This window comes from Ranitomeya imitator, chromosome 1 (genome assembly GCF_032444005.1).
Source record: "Ranitomeya imitator isolate aRanImi1 chromosome 1, aRanImi1.pri, whole genome shotgun sequence".
Lineage (NCBI taxonomy): Eukaryota > Metazoa > Chordata > Amphibia > Anura > Dendrobatidae > Ranitomeya > Ranitomeya imitator.
Genome location: NC_091282.1, coordinates 853196964 through 853216776, shown reverse-complemented (window position 1 = coordinate 853216776; position 19813 = coordinate 853196964). Strand labels below are relative to the sequence as shown.

Genomic DNA, 19813 nt, shown 5'->3' with positions numbered 1-19813 from the left:
CTTAACCCAAATACGGGTATACTGGATGCAATAATATGTCCACACAAGAATACCCAGCACTTAGATGAAGTCCATTCTTATTACACTACAAAAGTGCAAATGCTTGATGTAAAATAACCAATAGTGCATGTCCATAGAATATGGCACAATAACAATGACAAGAAATGGACAAAAACGAGGAAAACACCTCTAGAAGGCACACAGTCAGAACCACAACCACCACTCGGTAATAATATAGCGAGAGCTCCTCAGGGTAATTATAATGAGGGTAAAAGGACTCAATCGTCCTATAAATAGACAGTCAGATTCATGTTATAACCAATGTACTCATCTATTTGCTGAAATCTCATGGTGTGGATCCGGCTGTTGCCAAAAAATACAGGGCGGTTATGTGTAGATGGATATCACCAGCGTCTGTCAGATAATTCCCCAGCAATGCCCAACGCGTTTCCCCTCCATCGGGAATGGCGGGGGTTCATCAGGGGTAATGCAGTCACACATACAATGACAATGCTGTTGCGGTATGAGCCACTCACCAGGTACGCCTTTATATACACCCGAGTGTCACATCATGGAGAAGCCGGCAGCGTTACACACGTGGAGTGTGCCGGAAATGACGCCGCTAAGGAGCCCAGAATGCACAGCGCCGCAACTTGCAAATCACAGAGAAAATAGTATAGAAGAGCGGCTGAAGATAGACTACACCAAAATGGCCGATATTACTGCGCAGACGCACTGCCAACAAAAGCGCTCTGTAGGAGAAAGTTAGCAGAGCTAAGCCCCCTGACGCTGGCCGGAGTAGCAGCGCATGCGCACAGCCACACAAGTACAGCAGGAGCTAGATGTAAATGAAAGCAGGATTCAATACCATGTAATGTCATAACACTGGCCAGAGTAGTAACGCAGGCGCAATAAATACATAGTGCCGGAACAAAGTGCTATTAAAGGCAGACTAGCGGTGAAGATGAATATCCCCACACGCACAGCGAGGTATATTATGATAAGACCTCCGCTGGACACACTAACACCTAATCAATGGTGTTGCATCCAGTATACCCGTATTTGGGTTAAGGTATCTTTACTGTACAGTACCTGGAGTATATGTTTTTTCCATCGTAGCATCTTTCCACACTGGTATTGTAAGGTGCTAGTATAAAATATATATTTTTTTGACATTTATTATATTTTTTTTGCGTTGGTTATTTTTTCTATTTTTGTTTTTTCTCTTCTACGGGTATCAGTGGTGTTTGTGGGACATATCACTTTGTCTATCCCAAATTTTAGGGATTTTTAGGGACCCTAGGGTTAGCCGTCCCTGAGTGGGGGCGCCTACCGCAGAAAATTAGGGTGCCAACCTCCACTGGTAGGCAGGGTATTAGCATAGATTTCAGCAGGGCTCATTAGTCTTTCTTTGATTATAGGTCCTTATAGGGCTTGTAAGGGCTAGCCGCCGAGGAGTGGGGGCGCCTACCGCAGTAAAGTAGGGTGCCAACCTCCACTGTCAGGCAGGGTGCATTGTAGCTCGGTCTAGGGTCTATTAGGTACATTTAATACTGTTTTATATGTATTGTGGATAAATATAGTCTTTTTAATCATATTAATAAAAGTTATTTTTTAGGGATCTCTGTTTTTCTAAGTTGGTGTATATGCTTCTCTGGGATTCCGCATTATTGTGATTTGTTTTTTTGAGGTTGTGTTTTGTGATGGCCAGCTTTCTCTCAGGACCACTGGATAATAGGAGATGGCTGGATGATGCTAGGGAAGTATTTTCTGACATTGAGGGTCAGAGTGGCTCTTTATCCACCCCTACTTTGAGGTCACTGTTTTCTGATCTGTTGGCAGCATACAAGAATAACATCAAGTCTTGGTGGGAGGTTCAGTCCCTGGACAATTATATTAAACATAAAATTGTACCACGTGGTCTTAGAATACATTTACTTCCAGCCCCCAGGTGTGTGTCTCCCACATTATTATCTAAGTGAGAGGAAGAGTCAGTGGCCTCGTCATTGAGGTTTATGCATATTCTCCTAGAGGAGGAGAAGAAGACACTTGAAAACTCTTCAGTTAAATTAAAAGAACTTGTGGACAATATCCTTAAATTTAAGAGTGACCATGAATTTACCAATAAGGAGGAAACCCTTAAAAACTATGTAGAAAAATTCCATCTAGAAATTAAGGAGAGGAAACATAAACTTTTCGTAAAGGATTGCTCGGAATTTAAGGAAAAGAGAGCATATCCCTCCTTACAGGTCACTACAGTAACAGGGACGGATATTTCCTCCTCGGATATTGACTCTTCGGACATAGACTCAGCATCTAGGGGGGCAGTGTCCAGACAATTCTCTAGACCAAAAAATCATAGTCGTAGGGGTGGACGGAGATGGCAAAATTATGGATCGGACAGGGGTTATCAACCCTCTACCTCCTCATCTTCCTCTTTTTTAGAGGATCGGGGGGGGGGAGTATTTACCATCTGCGGAATCGAAATCCCATCAGCTACCAAAAAAAGTGACTCGATTTGAAGAGGACAATAATCAGATCATTAATCTTTCGTCTCATTTACTCACTATATCTGAGAAACAAGTGCTGAAAAAGGGTCTGACTTTCGTTCCAACTATGCGTTTTGATCCATTCCTTTGGATCAAAGACCTAAACCTCTTCACTAGAAAGCTCAGGTAGAGAAATTTTTTTCATAAAAATGATGTACAGAAATGTCAACAATTGGGTGTCTCAATTGAGGACCTAAGTGATCTTGAAATCCTTACTGAGCTCAGTGAGGAAGGTAACCGGGTCGCGGGTGAGGGTCCTTTCTCGGATCTCAAACCAATCAGCAATAGGATGCCACCGTCTAGTGAGTTTGGCAGCATTGATGTGTTCCAGAAATTGGTAACGGATGAGATCAATAGTATCATTCCGAGTTTTGACTCGACTCATCCGAATTTGACGAATTCTGAGAGAAAATCTTTGAATGATCTTAGGAATAACACCTCCTTAGTCATCAAGCCTTCCGATAAAGGCGGCAATATCGTTGTCATGGATCACGAGAATTATACTCGGTTGTGTATCTCTATCTTGTCTGATGAATCATCTTATGAGGTACTGAGGGGTGCCCTACGGTTGAGTACACTGCTGAGTTGTCGAGGATATTGACACGGGCCTTTGATTCTAAACTTATATCTAAAAGTGAATTTAGTTTTCTTTTACCAAAGTTCCCTATGGTGTCAACTTTCTACGCCTTACCCAAGATCCATAAGGGGTTTAATCCCCTTAAGGGGCGTCCTATAGTGTAGGGGATAGATGCTCTGTCTCAAAACTCGAGCATCTATCTGGATAGACTTTTAAGACCTTTTGTCACGGCCCTCCCCTCCTATATAAGGGACACAAGTGATCTGCTGACAAAATTGGAGGGGGTTGTGGTTGAGTCCGATACTATTATCGCCTCCATAGATGTGGAGGCGTTATACAGCAGCATCCGACACAAGGATGGGCTTAGGGCTATTGGACATTACATCAGCAATAGAGGGGTCCATTGTGGACGCCATAACATATTCCTACTGGAACTCCTCGATTTTGTTTTGCAGCGGAATTACTTTCTTTTTGGCGGAAAGTACTACCACCAGCTCAGGGGCACAGCGATGGGGAGCCCTTGTGCCCCCACTTATGCTAATTTGCTCCTGGGCTGGTGGGAGGATACTTTGATTTTCAAGGATGAGGATGAGATGTGGAGCCCCAGAATTATTTTCTGGGGCCGCTTCATCGACGACATCCTGGTCCTCTGGAAGGGGGACGCCTGCTCTTTTACTAATTTTGTAGCATATCTCAACACCACTATTGAAGGTTTATTATTTACCTTTGAGATTGGGGGGCAGAGCATTAATTTCCTTGATGTCAATATTTGTAGACAAGTGGATGGCTCCCTTAGTACAACCATTCTTCGAAAACCAACAGCTACTAATAGCTTGTTGAGATGGGAGAGCCACCACCCCTTTCCGCAAAAGAGGGGTATCCCTAAGGGACAGTTCCTGCGACTTCGTAGGAACTGTTCCTCCCTGAATGATTTTGAGAATAAGTCATTGGAACTCAAGGACCGCTTCAGGGTAAGGGGTTGATTCTGCTTATCATATAGCACGTAGATCCAATAGAACATCATTGTTGGTACCGAAAACTAAAATTGAGGAATCAACTATTACACGGTTAATAGGGACCTTCGATGACCAATCTAGTAAGGTCTATGAGATCTTCAAACGACACTGGCAGATACTCAAATCAGACCCTGTAATTGGTAAATTTGTATCTCCTCATCCATCAATCACATATAGGAGGGGGAGATCTATTAAAGACAGCATTGTTCATAGTCACTTCATTCCCCCAAAGAAACAGAGTACGTGGCTTGCCAATAGATCTACGGGCACTTTCAAATGCGGGCATTGCTCGTTTTGTAAATATATTGACGTGTCTAAAACCTTCAGAAGCTCGGCCACTGGTAGGATTTTTTCCATCAGACAGTTTGCCAATTGTAGAACTGTGGGCCTGGTGTATCTCTGTACGTGTTCCTGTCCCAGAGATTATGTTGGAAAAACTAAACGGGAACTACGGGTTCGTATGAGCGAACACCTCGGTGATATCAGACACAATAGGGATACACCATTGGCGAGACACGTCAATACTGAACATGGGGGTGACATTGGATGTTTATCGTTTAAGGTCATAGAAGTGATTACTCCCACGGTTAGACTTGGGGATTTTGATAGGAAAATTTTACAACGTGAGTCCAGGTGGATATATTTACTTAGATCTGTGAGTCCTCTGGGCCTTAATGAGCAGTTGTCCTTTGCTAGTTTCATTTAGTCTTATGTGGTGTGTCTCTGCATTTGTATTCATGGCCATGTATATTTATACACTCTATTTAATGGTATGGTCGTATGGTTCGACCTTTTCTATACTGTGTGATTTTTTGACTCTATTTATTCTTTCTTTTTTTTTTTTGTCCAAAAAAGCCACTTACCATTGATTAGGTGTTAGATCATGGTATTGTGTCCAGAGGAGGTCTTATCATAATATACCTTGCTGTGCGTGTGGGGATATTCATCTTCACCGCTAGTCTGCCTTTAATAGCACTTTGTTCCGGCACTATGTCTTTATTGCGCCTGCGTTACTACTCTGGCCAGTGTTATGACATTACATGGTATTGAATCCTGCTTTCATTTACATCTAGCTCCTGCTGTACTTGTGTGGCTGTGCGCATGCGCTGCTACTCCGGCCAGCGTCAGGGGGCTTAGCTCTGCTAACTTTCTCCTACAGAGCGCTTTTGTTGGCAGTGCGTCTGCGCAGTAATATCGGCCATTTTGGTGTAGTCTATCTTCAGCCGCTCTTCTATACTATTTTCTCTGTGATTTGCAAGATGCGGCGCTGTGCATTCTGGGCTCCTTAGCGGCGTCATTTCCGGCACACTCCACGTGTGTAACGCTGCCGGCTTCTCCATGATGTGACACTCGGGTGTATATAAAGGCGTACCTGGTGAGTGGCTCATACCACAACAGCATTGTCATTGTATGTGTGACTGCATTACCCCTGATGAACCCCCGCCATTCCCGATGGGGGGGAAACGCGTTGGGCATTGCTGGGGAATCATCTGACAGACGCTGGTGATGTTCATCTACACATAACCGCCCTGTATTTTTTGGCAACAGCCGGATCCACACCATGAGATTTCAGCAAATAGATGAGTACATTGGTTATAACATGAATCTGACTGTCTATTTATAGGACGATTGAGTCCTTTTACCCTCATTATAATTACCCTGAGGAGCTCTCGCTATATTATTACCGAGTGGTGGTTGTGGTTCTGACTGTGTGCCTTCTAGAGGTGTTTTCCTCGTTTTTGTCCATTTCTTGTCATTGTTATTGTGCCATATTCTATGGACATGCACTATTGGTTATTTTACATCAAGCATTTGCACTTTTGTAGTGTAATAAGAATGGACTTCATCTAAGTGCTGGGTATTCTTGTGTGGACATATTATTGCATCCAGTATACCCGTATTTGGGTTAAGGTATCTTTACTGTACAGTACCTGGAGTATATGTTTTTTCCATCGTAGCATCTTTCCACACTGGTATTGTAAGGTGCTAGTATAAAATATATATTTTTTTGACATTTATTATATTTTTTTTGCGTTGGTTATTTTTTCTATTTTTGTTTTTTCTCTTCTACGGGTATCAGTGGTGTTTGTGGGACATATCACTTTGTCTATCCCGAATTTTAGGGATTTTTAGGGACCCTAGGGTTAGCCGTCCCTGAGTGGGGGCGCCTACCGCAGAAAATTAGGGTGCCAACCTCCACTGGTAGGCAGGGTATTAGCATAGATTTCAGCAGGGCTCATTAGTCTTTCTTTGATTATAGGTCCTTATAGGGCTTGTAAGGGCTAGCCGCTGAGGAGTGGGGGCGCCTACCGCATTAAAGTAGGGTGCCATCCTCCACTGTCAGGCAGGGTGCATTGTAGCTCGGTCTAGGGTCTATTAGGTACATTTAATACTGTTTTATATGTATTGTGGATAAATATAGTCTTTTTAATCATATTAATAAAAGTTATTTTTTAGGGATCTCTGTTTTTCTAAGTTGGTGTATATGCTTCTCTGGGATTCCGCATTATTGTGATTTGGTTTTTTGAGGTCCCATCTGAGATCTATAAGGAAGTCCTTCCTGCCTTATCCACCATGCCCCTCCTATTTAACTATTTACAATGCTATAACTACACCTATAATGTACCCCATCTTGTGGCTAACTTTAGGTACTACACTCACCCTACCAGTACAATGACATTACACATATATTGAATGGATAAACAATGTATATACATACAGCAGCAATAAATACAATTGAGACGTAACGTAAGGGGTTAGCGATAGATGAAGGAATTTACAACCCCTTACATCAAGACAATCATTATTCAGGCTTCAGTTAAGTTTGGAACAAACATTATCAAGGGAAAACCTCTACATCTTAGATTTAAGCCCAGAATAGTATACATGTAGTAGTCCCTATCAATGGCAGTATGCTTTGTTGATAGATTTGGATTTTAGAACACACTGTGCAAAATATTGATAACTGATTTAATAATACTCTGTGAAAATGAGGTGTGTTCACACATTGCATTTATGTTATGTTTTCTGACACAATTTCCTAGGAAAAAAAATCAATATGAATACATTGTGTGAACTGATCTTTAGAGTATGATTATTTTCTAATTTTATTTTCATAATGTTAATTGTACAATAAAGCTGCAACACAACAAATACATATTTAATTTAATCTCGGCTCATCCGGTCCTCCACAAGCTGGTCCGAGTTATGTTTGACAATGTCTCTTGGCTGCTCATATGTATTTTGCAGGTTAGGGGGTAGATTATTGTCAGGTAGCACAGTAAGAGGTGGTAACTATTACTGGGGCACTGTGTAAAGAAATGGCCATGTATGAGTGCTGCAACAATCATTGTAGATTATGGGAGAAGGGAAACCCTCGACTGTGTCAGCATCTTGCATAATTTGCAAAGGAGAAAGTTGAATTCATTGCCTCCTTTTCTCTAGATTTTCATTGGGAGAAAAGTGGACCTTTATACTTCTAACAGGGGGGAGTCCTAAAACTGGAATCAGCACCTATTAGATATTAATTTATGTTTTGATGTCTAATGTTGTATGGTGGCCCATGTGGTTGGCAATGTGGCCCTTGTACCAAAAAAGATTATGTGCCCCTGATACCAGAATACTATGATGTGAAGCCTAGGTCTTTGGCAGCAAAGAGGACAATAAACTTAGCAAAGATGTATTATTATTGCACTGAGTTGAATGTCTACTGTACATTAGGCTAAGAAGAGCAACTAGACAGTTATCTGATAAATACTCCTTCTTCCTGCAGTGTACGCCCAGCTGCGGCCCTGGGCATAGGCATAGAGTTGTCCTTTGTAAGTCAGGAGAAAATGAGAACACACTGCCACCCTCCCAATGCCAAGCTCAGGAGAAGCCGTCAGCTAGTATGAGGTGTACAATACAACGCTGTCCTCCACCGCGCTGGGTGACAGGTGAATGGGATGAGGTATGGATAAAATAATCAAAACATCCTGAAAATACAATTTTTCTAAGACAGAAAGTACAGTTTGTGATGTATTTAATCCATTTTCTCCCAGTGTTCTGCACAATGTGGACTTGGACAGCAGAGGCGTTCAGTACAGTGTGTGAGCCACACAGGACAGCCCTCCGTGGAATGCATCGAGTCTGTTCGCCCCCCTGCTATGCAGCAGTGTGAAAATAAATGTGAGGCTGGACCTTCTGACAGTCCAGATGGTTAGTTTCTTCGTTTTTCTAAAAATGGGATTTGTTCTAATAATATCTCACATTTTGTTGCCGGTTCTCTTCCTCACTGTCCCCTCCATTTACAGTGGGGAAAATACTTATTTGATTGCTGATTTTGCAAGTTTACCCTCCTACAAAGAAAGGAGAATTCTGTAATTTTTATCGAAGGTACACTTCAACTGTGAGGGACATAATCTAAAAATAAAAACCAGAATATCACTTTGTATAAGTTTTAAATAATTGAAATGCATTTTATTGCGTGAAATAAGTATTTGATCACATATCAACCAGCAAGAATTCTGGCTCACAGACCTGTTTTTTTTTAAAGGGAGCCTGTCATGTCGCCCATGTCCCCCAGAACCACCAGCAGTTGTGTCACCATATATAAATATGAACACAATATAAACACCCTGCCTAATGGGACCACAGCATCAAACTTTACCACTAGTAACACTACGCCATAATGGAATAAAATCCTGAAGGGATATCGAGGCCAGTTTGAAGTTTGCCAATGACCATCTGGATGATCCAGAGGAGGCATGGTAGACGGTCATGTGGTCAGATGAAACCAAAATAGAACTTTTTGGTATCAACTGCACTTGCCGTGTTTGGAGGAAGAAGTAGGATGAGTACAACTCCAAGAACACCGTCCCCACCATAAAGCATAGTGGGGTAAATATCATAATTTGGGGATGCTTTTCTGCAAAAGGGACAGGATGACTGCATTGTATTGAAGGGAGGATGGATGGGGTCATGTATCGTGAGATTTTGTCCAACGACCTCCTTTCCTCAGAAAGTGCATTGAAGATGGGTCATGGCTGGGTCTTCCAGCATGACAATGACTCGAAACACAGCCAGAGCAACTAAGGAGTGTCTCCGTAAGAAGCATTTCAAGGTCCTGAAGTGGCCTAGCCAGTCTCCAGACCTGAACCCAATAAAAAATCTTTGGATGGAGCTGAAACTTAATGTTGCTTAGTGACTGTCACAAGATCTGGAGAAGGTCTGTACAGAGGAGTGGACCAAAATCCCATCTGCAGTGTGTGCAAACTTGGTCAAGAACAACAGGAAACGTCTGACCTCTGTAATTTCAAACAAAGGTTTCTGTACCACATATTAAGTTACATTTATCTATTGTATCAAATACTTATTTTATGCAAAACAAATGCAAATTAATTATGTAAAAATCATACGATGTGATTTTCTTGATTTTTTTTTTAAAGATTCTGTCTTTCACAGTTGAAGTGTACCTTTGATAAAAATTACAAAACTCTTCATTCTTTGTAGGGGGGGGGAAACTTGCAAAATCAACAGGGTATCAAATACTTGTCTTCCCCACTGTATGTACCTCTGCCTTTTATTCCTCCCACAGCTTTAAACTTGCACCCTCTACTTCCGATATCTATTTTCCTTCTTCCACCAAGCATCTCCAGTTGTTTCCTGTCTCTAACGTTCTTTCTCTTTTCTTTCCGCAGAATGTAAAGACGTCAACAAAGTGGCGTACTGCCCCCTGGTGCTCAAGTTTAAATTCTGTAGCCGACCATACTTCAGGCAGATGTGTTGCCGAACCTGTCAAGGCCACTGATAGTAATCAGGAGAACTCAGTCCCTTTATAGCTTTGGAGTTTTTTTTTGCCAACTGAATATTTTTCCTTTCTTAGCATCTCTTGTCCTCTGCAATTTTTTTTGAAGTGTCCCTTAATATTTCTTATTTTTTTACTACTTATTCTGTTTTTTTTATCTGCTCATCTCATGTTAAGACTGGCATTTGTCAGTTTTGTACCATTTGTGCAATTAACTATTTATATTTCTCACATTTCACTTGTGGCATTGACATGCTGCTGTATTTAGTCCCGCATACACATCACTTTTATGACCTAACTATTTAGGGATATTTATATTGACAAATTATGACTATCATCCATGGCTGTAGATAAAGTAAAACAGATTAATTGCCGAATATTGTATTTTAACCACAGTGATATAATATCTATTTTTTTCTTGAAGCCATTTTTTTGTTTATGTGTTAGGTCATGGAGAACAAGAAGGCTGCAGATTTTCGTTCGTAGAAACAAAGAAAACATTTCTGGTATCATGAAGAGATGCAGCATTACCGCTGGACATTTTAGCAATGTTAAATGAATTCTTCGAAAATACTTGGAGGGGGTTTTTTTCGGTGCTATTTCAATCTAAGTGCAACTAAACATATCCACAGTATAATATTGTTGGTGCTAAAAACTAAATTAATAATCCAATTATTTTGATGTTGTTTTTTTGTCTATTTAGCAGAGAGATCCAAAGATAAAATTGTTTGGTTAAAATGCAGGGATTGACCCTCAAGCATGCTCTTATTCTTTCTCCAGATAAATGCTAAACCGGCATATAGTAAGCGTTTATGTTCACCTTTGAATTTTTATTTTTACAGTAGATAGAGTCACAGTATTATGCAAAAATTTTATGGAGGTGTGGTAAAAATGCTGCAAAGTAAGAATGCTTGAAATAATAGAAGTGTTAAGAGTTAATTTTTATCAATCAACAAAATAAAAAGTGAATGAACAAAAGAGAAATCTAAATCACATCAACATTTAGCTTGACCACCTTTTGCCTTCAAAGCAGCATCAATTCTTCTAGATAAACTTACACACAGTTTTTGAAGAAATTTGATGGGAAGGTTTTCTCCAAACATCTTGGAGAACCAACCACAGATCTTCTGTGGATGTAAGCTTGTTCAAATCCATCTGTGTCTACAGGTAATCGCAGACAGACCTGATAATGTTGAGAACAGAGCTCAGTGGGGACCAAATCATCATTTCCAAGGCTCCTTGTTCTTTTTTACGCTAATAATAGCTTTTCCAAATGACATTGGTTGTATGTTTGGGGTCGCTCTCCCGCTGCAGAATAATATTGGAGACAATCAGATGCTTCCCTGATGGTTATTGCATGATGAATAAATATCAGAATCGAGGAATGGTGAAGATTTCTTGCATTTCAGCACTTTTAGAAGCAGATACTACCACTCTACAGAATTATGGAGAGCAAAGTGCCTTCTATTATAGTCAAATAAACCCCTAACCATTTAAATTGCAACACCAAGACAGAAAAATCGTGGAGTTTTGAAAATCACGGGATCAATAAACATGGTAATGATATGCAAATGGTAGAAAAATGGAAACAAAATTTTCAGATTCGAAATATCTTGATTTACTCAGTATTGTATATGAGCACCACGTGCAGAAATATAGGCACTTACACACCTGCACATGCTGTTATTGAGGTTATTAAATGGTTGCCTGAGGAACGTTCTGCCATGCGGAATACACTTAGGTACAAATCATCAAAATCAAGGTTTAAGCCTCCTACAAAGCGGTTTCTGTTTCAGTTAATTACCATGTATGAAAATGATGATCACTATCATCTGTTTGGTATAATTGGTTTATCATACACCTGATTATATCCCTACAAAATTCCTGGCTTTGCAAGTGTAACTAGAAGAACTAATGGCGTCTTGAAGGCAAAGTGTGGTCACACCAAATATTGATTTTTCTTTTCTTCATTCACTTTGCAATTTGTTAATGGATAAAAAAAAACTTTTACTACATTCCTACTAACTGTTGCACAGTACTTAACAGATAGATAGATGAAATAGATGATAGGTAAATATACAGTGGCATGTAAAAGTTTGAGCACCCCTGGTAAAAATTACTGTTGTTGTGAACAGTTTAGCAAGTTGAAGATGAAATGATCTCTAAAAGGGTTAAAGTTCAAGATGACACATTTTCTTTGTAAAAAAAAAAATATATATATATCTTCATATTAAACATTTTAAAAATTGCAAAAAGGAAAATAGGCCTGTGCAAAAGTTTAGACACCCTGCATGGTTAGTACTTAGTAGCGCCCCCTTTTAAAAGTATCACAGCTTGTAAATGCTTTTTGTAGCCAGACAAGCCTCTTTCAATTCTTGTTTGAAGGATTTCCATCCATTTTTTCTTGGAAAATTCTTCCAATTCTTTGAGATTCCTGGGTCGTCTTGCATGCACTGCTATGTTGACATCTAGCCACAGATTTTCAATGATGTTCAGATCAGGGGACAGTGAGGACCATTATAAAACCTTCAGTTTGCACCTTTTGAGGTTGTCTACTGTGGATTTTGACATATGTTTAGGATCTTTATCCATATGTAGAAGCCATCCTCTTTCAACGTCAACTTTTTTACAGATGGTGTTATGTTTTATTTGTTGAAATTTAATTGAATCCATTCTTCCCTCTACCCGTGAAATGTTTTCCACCCTATTGACTTCAACTCAACACCAATGCATGATTGATCCACCAGCATGCTTAATGGTTGGCAAGACGGTATTGTCCTGAAATTCTGTGCCCTTTTTTTCTCCACACATACCTTTGATCATTGTGGCCAAAGAGTACTATTTTAACCTGATTGGTGCACAGGACTTGTTTCCAAAATGCATCAGGCTGGTTTAAATGTTCTTTTATATACTTCTAATGCTGAATTTTATGGTGAGGACGCAGGAGAGGTTTTCTTCTGCTGACTCTTCCGTGAATGCCAGATTTGTGTAGGTGTCGCTGAACAGTAAAACAATGTACCACAACTCCAGAGTCTGCTAAATCTTTCTGAAGGTCTTTTGCAGTCAAGTGGGTGTTATGATTTTCCTCTCTAGCAATCCTATGAGCAGATCTCAATGAAATTTTGCTTGGTCTTTCAGACCTTATGTTGACCTCCACTGTTCCTGTTAACTGCCATGTCTTAAATAACATTTCAAACTGAAGAAAGGGCAACCTAAAAACGCTTTGCTATCTTCTTATAACCTTCTCCTGCTTTGTGGGCCTCCACCATTTTCATTTTCCGAGTGCTAGACAGCAGCTTAGAAGAACCTATGCTGTTGCTGATTTTAGGCACAAGGTTAGAAGAGGCTGGGTTTTTATAAAGCTGGGAAACTTGCATCACCTGGACTTTCCTAACGATGATAGTGAACAAGCCATAACCCTAACAGGTGAGTTAAGGTTTGAAACCTTGGTCAAAGTTATCTGAGCACACAAATCTGTAAGGGTGCACAAACTTTTTCATCAGACCATTTTCCTTTTTGTAATTTTTAAAATGTAAAAAAACTATATATATTTTCCAAACATACAAAAGAAATGTGTCATCTTTAACTTTAGCCTCCCATTTTCGACTTACTCAACTGTTCACAATAACAGTAATTTTGAACAGGGGTGCCCAAACTTTTACATGCAACTGTGTATGAGATAGATAGATAGAAAGTGTTTGGCACCCTTGAAATTGTCCCAGAAAATTATTGCAATTACACATGCTTTGTTATACACATGTATATTTCCTTTATGTGTATTGGAGCAACACAAAACAACGAAAAAAAGGCAAGTTGGTCATAATTTCACACAAAATCCCAAAAATGGGCCGGATAAAGTTGTTGACACCCTCAACATACCATTTGGTTGCACATCCTTTGGAATAAATAACTAATTTATCGCTTCTTATTACCATCAACAAGCTTCTTTCACCTCTCAACTGGAATTTTAGGCCACTCTTGTTTTGCAAACTTCTCCAAGTCTCTCATATTTGAAGGGAGCCTTCTCCCAACAGCAATTTTAGGATCTCTACACAGGTGTTCAATGGGATTTAGATCCAGACTCATTGCTGGCCAATTCAGAACTCTCTAGCACTTTGTTTCCATCCATTTCGGAGTGCTTCTTATAGTATGTTTGGGTCATTGTCCTGCTGGAAGACCCATGACCTTGGACACAAATCCAGCTTTCTGACACTGGGCACTACATTGTGACCCAAATCCTTTGGTAATCTTCAGATTTCATGATGCCTTTCACGCATTCACGGCACTCAGTGCCAGAGGTAGCAAAACAAGCCCAAACATCTTTGAACCTCCACCATACCTGAATGTAGATAATGTGTTCTTTTTATTATAGTTCTCATTCCATTTTCAGTAAAAAGTAGAATGATGTGCTTTGCTGAAAAGCTCTATCTTGGTCTAATCTGTCCACAAAACGCTTTTCCAGAAGTATTTTTGCTTACTTACATACATTTTGGCAAATTTCAGTCAAGCTTTTTTGCACCCTGAGCCTGCAGGACAGCTTTAATTTCTTTGGAGCCTGATTGAGGCTGCTTATCCACCATCCAGATCATCCTGCATTGCAACCTTTCATCAATTTTCTCTGCTGTCCACATCCAGGGAGATTAGCTACAGTGCTATTAGTTACAAACTTCTTGATTATATTGCGCACCTTGGACAAAGGAACGTCAAGATATCTGAAGATGGACTTATAACCTTGAGAGTTTTGATATTTTCCAACAGTTTTGGTTCTCAAGTCCTCAGACAGTTCTCTTCTCCTCTTTCTGTTCTATGTGCTCAATGTGGCACACACAAACAATGCAAAGATTGAGTCAACTTCTCTTTTTATCTGGTTTCAGGTGCTTGCTTGAAACAAGGTTGTTTACCCACAATTTTGGAAATGTGTCAACAATTTTGTCAGGCCCATTTTTGGAGTTTTGTGTAAAATTATGTTAAATTTTCTGTTTTTTTGTGTTATCCCAATACACACAAAGTATACAAACCTGTGTATAGCAAAACGTGTAATTGCAATAATTTTCTATGAGAAATACTCCAATTTTTGGAGCAATTTCAAGGGTGTCAACACTTTTTGCCATGACTGTATTACTTATTCTACAATTCTAATTACAGCCTGTATTATAGTTAAAGGAATTGGGCAGACCCTAAACTATAGGCTGCAAGGGTTCGTTTACACTATTTGTTATGCAGTGAAAATTGACCCCTAATTGACTACCTGTCTGCCAAGTAATATTCTGTTTAGACAGTTGGACTGAGCTTGCAATGCACACAGAATGATTGGTAATCGCATAGTTAGTCGTTGTTCTTGGCAGCACATTCTGTTTACTCAGGACGATGTGCTGGCAAGGACAATGATTTTTCTTAAGCCAGCTAAAAGATCGTTTCACCTGATGAATAAGGATTTTGTTGGTTGGTCGGGTGATCGGCAGTCTGTTTTCACTGCACCTTTATCGGGAACCAGTTTTCCTGGGAACGCTCATTCTCTTAAAATCTTGCCCTTTAACGCACAACTAAGATAACAGATGCAATATTTTTTACAAAGTTATATTTTTATCTGCACACTGTAAAAAGTCATTCAGAGGTGATCATACACTATAATGAACATCTTACTTTGTTACTAATGGAAAGGCATTGGTATTGTTGGACCAAATGTACTTGAGTTGGCACTCCCGAAAACCATTATGAGATACTTATGTTAGGGTTGCTTTACATGCTTCCATAATGCGTATGATTAACCCAAAAGGGGCCTATTATACAAAGGGGAGCTCGTCCATAAATATGCAAATAGATAGCCAAAACAAAATGAACACCAGAGCAATGCTTGTAAAATATATATATAACTTTATTACAAAAATATATTTTATACTTCACATAAAGTTAAAAATCATATGAGTAAAGACAATTCAATACAGACAATAGTAATAAAATGCAATACAGAAAGGGTGGCGACACCTAGGTCCCACATAAAAGCAGGTTTGTGAAGTAAAAAGTCTATATATGCGCCTGGGCAAGGTCCAAAGGAATACAAGGGTAATGTCTCTATAGCATACAGTACTATGAAAAAATACCTGAGAGAGTGCTGCAGGAGGGGGTAGATTACAACTAATGTTATATAAATTGCCTAGTGGAATTGTGACAGAATCAACCCTATAAGGTATTAGTCATAAGTAAAATGAATCAGAAATACAAACTAATGATACAAATTCATAGCATAGTATACACAGTCAAGTAAAATCGTTCACAGTGCAACCAAATGTCACGAATCCAGGTATAGCAACCAGACCAAAAATGTAATGGCATAGAATGACAAAGGAAACCAACCTGCAAAGTGTGAGAGTGTGGGAAGGGAGCCCCGATGCGCGTTTCGCAATGTGCTTCCTCGGGGGGGGAGGGGGGGGAGTTATATATCTTTTACAACTATTGCTGTGGTGTCTATTTTGTTTTGGTTATCATAATGCGTATGAATGGGCGTTTGACCACTTGTTCAACGTTAGCTATTATGTGAGGATTATTATGAAATTATTAAAGTCAAAATGTGGGTTGCTAATTTTGAACAAGCTCCAGAAAGGTCCTTAACAAGAAGCTGACCACAAGGACTCCAACTGCTTACTAATTTGTTGGGTCGGCAGGTAAAAATGTTCAATAACCTTGAGTGCCCCTTCTGAAAAGATAACGCATTGCAGAGTTTGTATTAAAAGGAAATGGTTATATGTGTAATGGTTGGATGTGCTGGGCACCCTACTATAGGTAGTTTCAGCTATGGGTCATTAAACATTAAAGTTAATTTCAGAAGTTATCACATACATAAGCTCAATCAAACATTATGGTGGGAATTCAACAAGACTGGCGTTTTGTATGCCAGTCTTAATCCAGAATTAGCTATATACAAATACAGTACAAGGCATGTGTATTTTCAGCTGCCCATACCTCAAACATCATGGACTAGCGTAAAATAATTTCTAGAATTCGCACTACATTTGTGGTAGGTAAGCACTACCCACTATTAAAAAAGTTGGGCCAAAAGTTGCATCATGTTTGCACAACTACTGGTTGCACAGAATTTTATGACTTTAATTGCAGTTAAAGTACTTGATAATTTCTTCTTTAGCTCCCTTCAATGGAACTTAGGGCAGATAAAGTTATGAGAGGTTCATTATGTTTTGAATCTAATTCTTATTATTGAGAGGCTAGCAAGATAAAATATAGTACATTTTATTTGTCCAAAGTTTGGGTAGAGATGAGCTGATCAGGCAAAATTCAAATTTTCATGTTCACACTGATTTTCCTGGGAAAAATTGAATGCCTGTTATTATGCTCTGGGGTCAATACAATGCAAAATACATGTAATATGTAAGAAATATAATACTTATACTCACCCTCTGCCCACCTGTCCTGCCCCTCTGGTCTTCACCATCCTCAGCCTGTGTTCACATTAAGCTGGGAAATCTAGCTCTGATGAGTCCTAGGATTTGCAGATTCACTTGTGGTGGTGAGAAAAGATGTGGCGAAGACCAGACGGGTAAGGGCTCGCTCACACGGCTATCGATTCTCTCATGCTCATACTCCGTCAGAGTTTGATCCGAGTGTCACCTTAGAGTGATCCAATTCTCTCACATGAGAGAATCGCAGCACAGATGCAGAGAAAACAAAGAACTTAATTTCTCCATCTTCTTCATTGTCTCTGTCCGCGTAAATCCAAATGCACTCTGATGACATCGAAGTTCAGTCCGGTGTTGCACATTCACCCATAGACTTCTATAGATGCACGTGATCCGATTATCGGATGCACCCGCAGCATGGTACGATTGTTTTCTCATGCCAAGTCATCATGACAAAAACGCAGATCTGCACTGCCCCATAGTATAACAACTGGTCCGAATGCTATCCGACAAAAACATCAGATAGCGCCCTTGTACCCTTGTGCGAGCGAGTCCTAAGAGTGAGGGGCAGAGGGGACGGAGAGGTGAGCGGTAAGATTAGTATAAGTATTTTTTTATCTTTTGATGGCCCTTTATTGGTCAGCGGCCATCACATTACTGAATCTGCGTGAAAGTGAGCTTAAAAAAAATGAAAGTGGATTTTTTACATATTTGAATACAATCCAATTCCACTCAAATGTATTTACCCATCTCTTAATTCAGGTTACTTTATAGCTAATGGTAATTTCAGAAGTGATCCCTTACTTTAATTCCTATCAGAGATATATGTCTTGTTGTGGTGTTCACTGATATTTTTATGACAAAATGGTGCACACTGTTCATAAATTTTGTATAAAGTTAAATGGAATCTGTCAGTAGGATCAACCCTCCTAAGCCGTCTATATGGGCATGTAGATCTTAGGAAGCTGAATAAAATGATAACTTGATATCTGTGACCCGATGTCTTATTTCAGAGAAATCCATGTTTTTCTTATACGTTGCTCAGGACCATCGGCCGGACAGAGATTTGCATGAGAATCTACCTTCAGAGCTAAGGTGGCATTACCAGTGTAATGACTGACTGTCTGCTCTCACAATCACACACAGCTCTGCAGTGATATCAGAAATAAAAGTGCAGCAGAGTTAACACTGAAATGTAAAATTCACTTCTGTTGTACTAACACATTTGCCCTGCAGTTGTCCTCTAACACTGATGCAGCTTTCATCTCACAGGCAGCTAGTGTGGGGGAGACAGGCAGTACAGCAGAGATGACTTCATTTCAAACGAGTTTTGCAATGAGACAAGCTTCAACTCTGCTGTACTGTGAGGACAGGTGCTGCTCCAAATACTTCTGTTGTACTTTGTTAGCTCTGGAGGCAGATCTGTGTCCAGCCCATAGATCTTATCAGCTCATTTATATATAAGAAAAGCTTGGATTTCTCTGGAATAAGACATCAGATCACAGATAACAAGGTATTCAGCTTCCCACGACCTACATGGTCATATAGACCACTAGGAGGGTTTATCCTACTGATAGAGTTTTCTGTCAAACCTTTTATGTAAAATTCAGTGCAAAAAGTCATACATTATACATAATGGTGCAAAAATCATGCCAGGGGAAAACTGGAGTACGTTTGCAACAAATTTTTTTGTTATTTTTCAAAAAGTCTAAAATTATGAATTAGGCGAATACATCTTGAAAACCGTAACTTAGCCTATAATGACAAACATAAAAAAAACACAGGCAAACCCTTAGGATAGTCTTGAAAAAAAATACACAAATGAAAAACAGGTGCAAATACAAAAATGAATCAGGCCTTAGCCTAATCATTTTGTAGCTATCTTCTGAGGCTGCAATTGTACAGGTTACCACCAGTAAACCTCCTTTTATACAATATGTCTGCTGCACATAAAGTTATTATAAGTTGTCTGATACCTTTTGATTTTTTAATCTCACTACTATTGAGAATTTTGTAATTTCAATGTATTTCTTCTAAGATTAAGCAATATAGGTTATTTTACAGTTTACTTCTTGAATGACTCCACATTGAAGTCACTTTTTCTTTGTAACGAGCATCAGTTACTTGATTTCACAAGGAACACTTTATGTGCTAATTTGGATGGATTGCTGTCTTAAAGGGAATGCATTATTAGAAAAATAATATATTTAAATATTTTTAAAAAACTTTTTGTGGTGTTTTATTTTCACTGTTGGTGTTGCTCATTTACCTTTTTTTTATAGACTGGGACACGATCAGCAGAGTTATCCTAGTTCCCCTAGAAAGTGGGAAAGTTAGTGACAGAAAAATGAAAAAAAAAAACTTGCTAGCCAAAAAAAAGTCTCAAACCACAGCACCAGCTTCAATAATATTGCACGATTGCTCCAGAAGATTGGGGATGTTGTTAGCAATGGTGGCACCACATGATGCCATAC

General features: G+C 39.5%; 1 protein-coding gene across 4 annotated transcripts in view; it reads left to right on the top strand.

Annotated features, from left to right (window-relative positions):
- Positions 1-12003, top strand: part of ADAMTS10 (ADAM metallopeptidase with thrombospondin type 1 motif 10) — a 240291-nt gene extending 228288 nt beyond the window's left edge. For all 4 annotated transcript variants that reach the window (XM_069741673.1, XM_069741682.1, XM_069741657.1 and 1 more), the window contains 3 exons: positions 7915-8091; positions 8183-8339; positions 9821-12003. In XM_069741673.1, coding sequence (XP_069597774.1) covers positions 7915-8091; positions 8183-8339; positions 9821-9930 — 444 coding nt within the window. In that variant the 3' untranslated portion in view covers positions 9931-12003. The remainder of the gene's footprint in view (positions 1-7914; positions 8092-8182; positions 8340-9820) is intronic.
- Positions 12004-19813: the final 7810 nt, after the last annotated feature.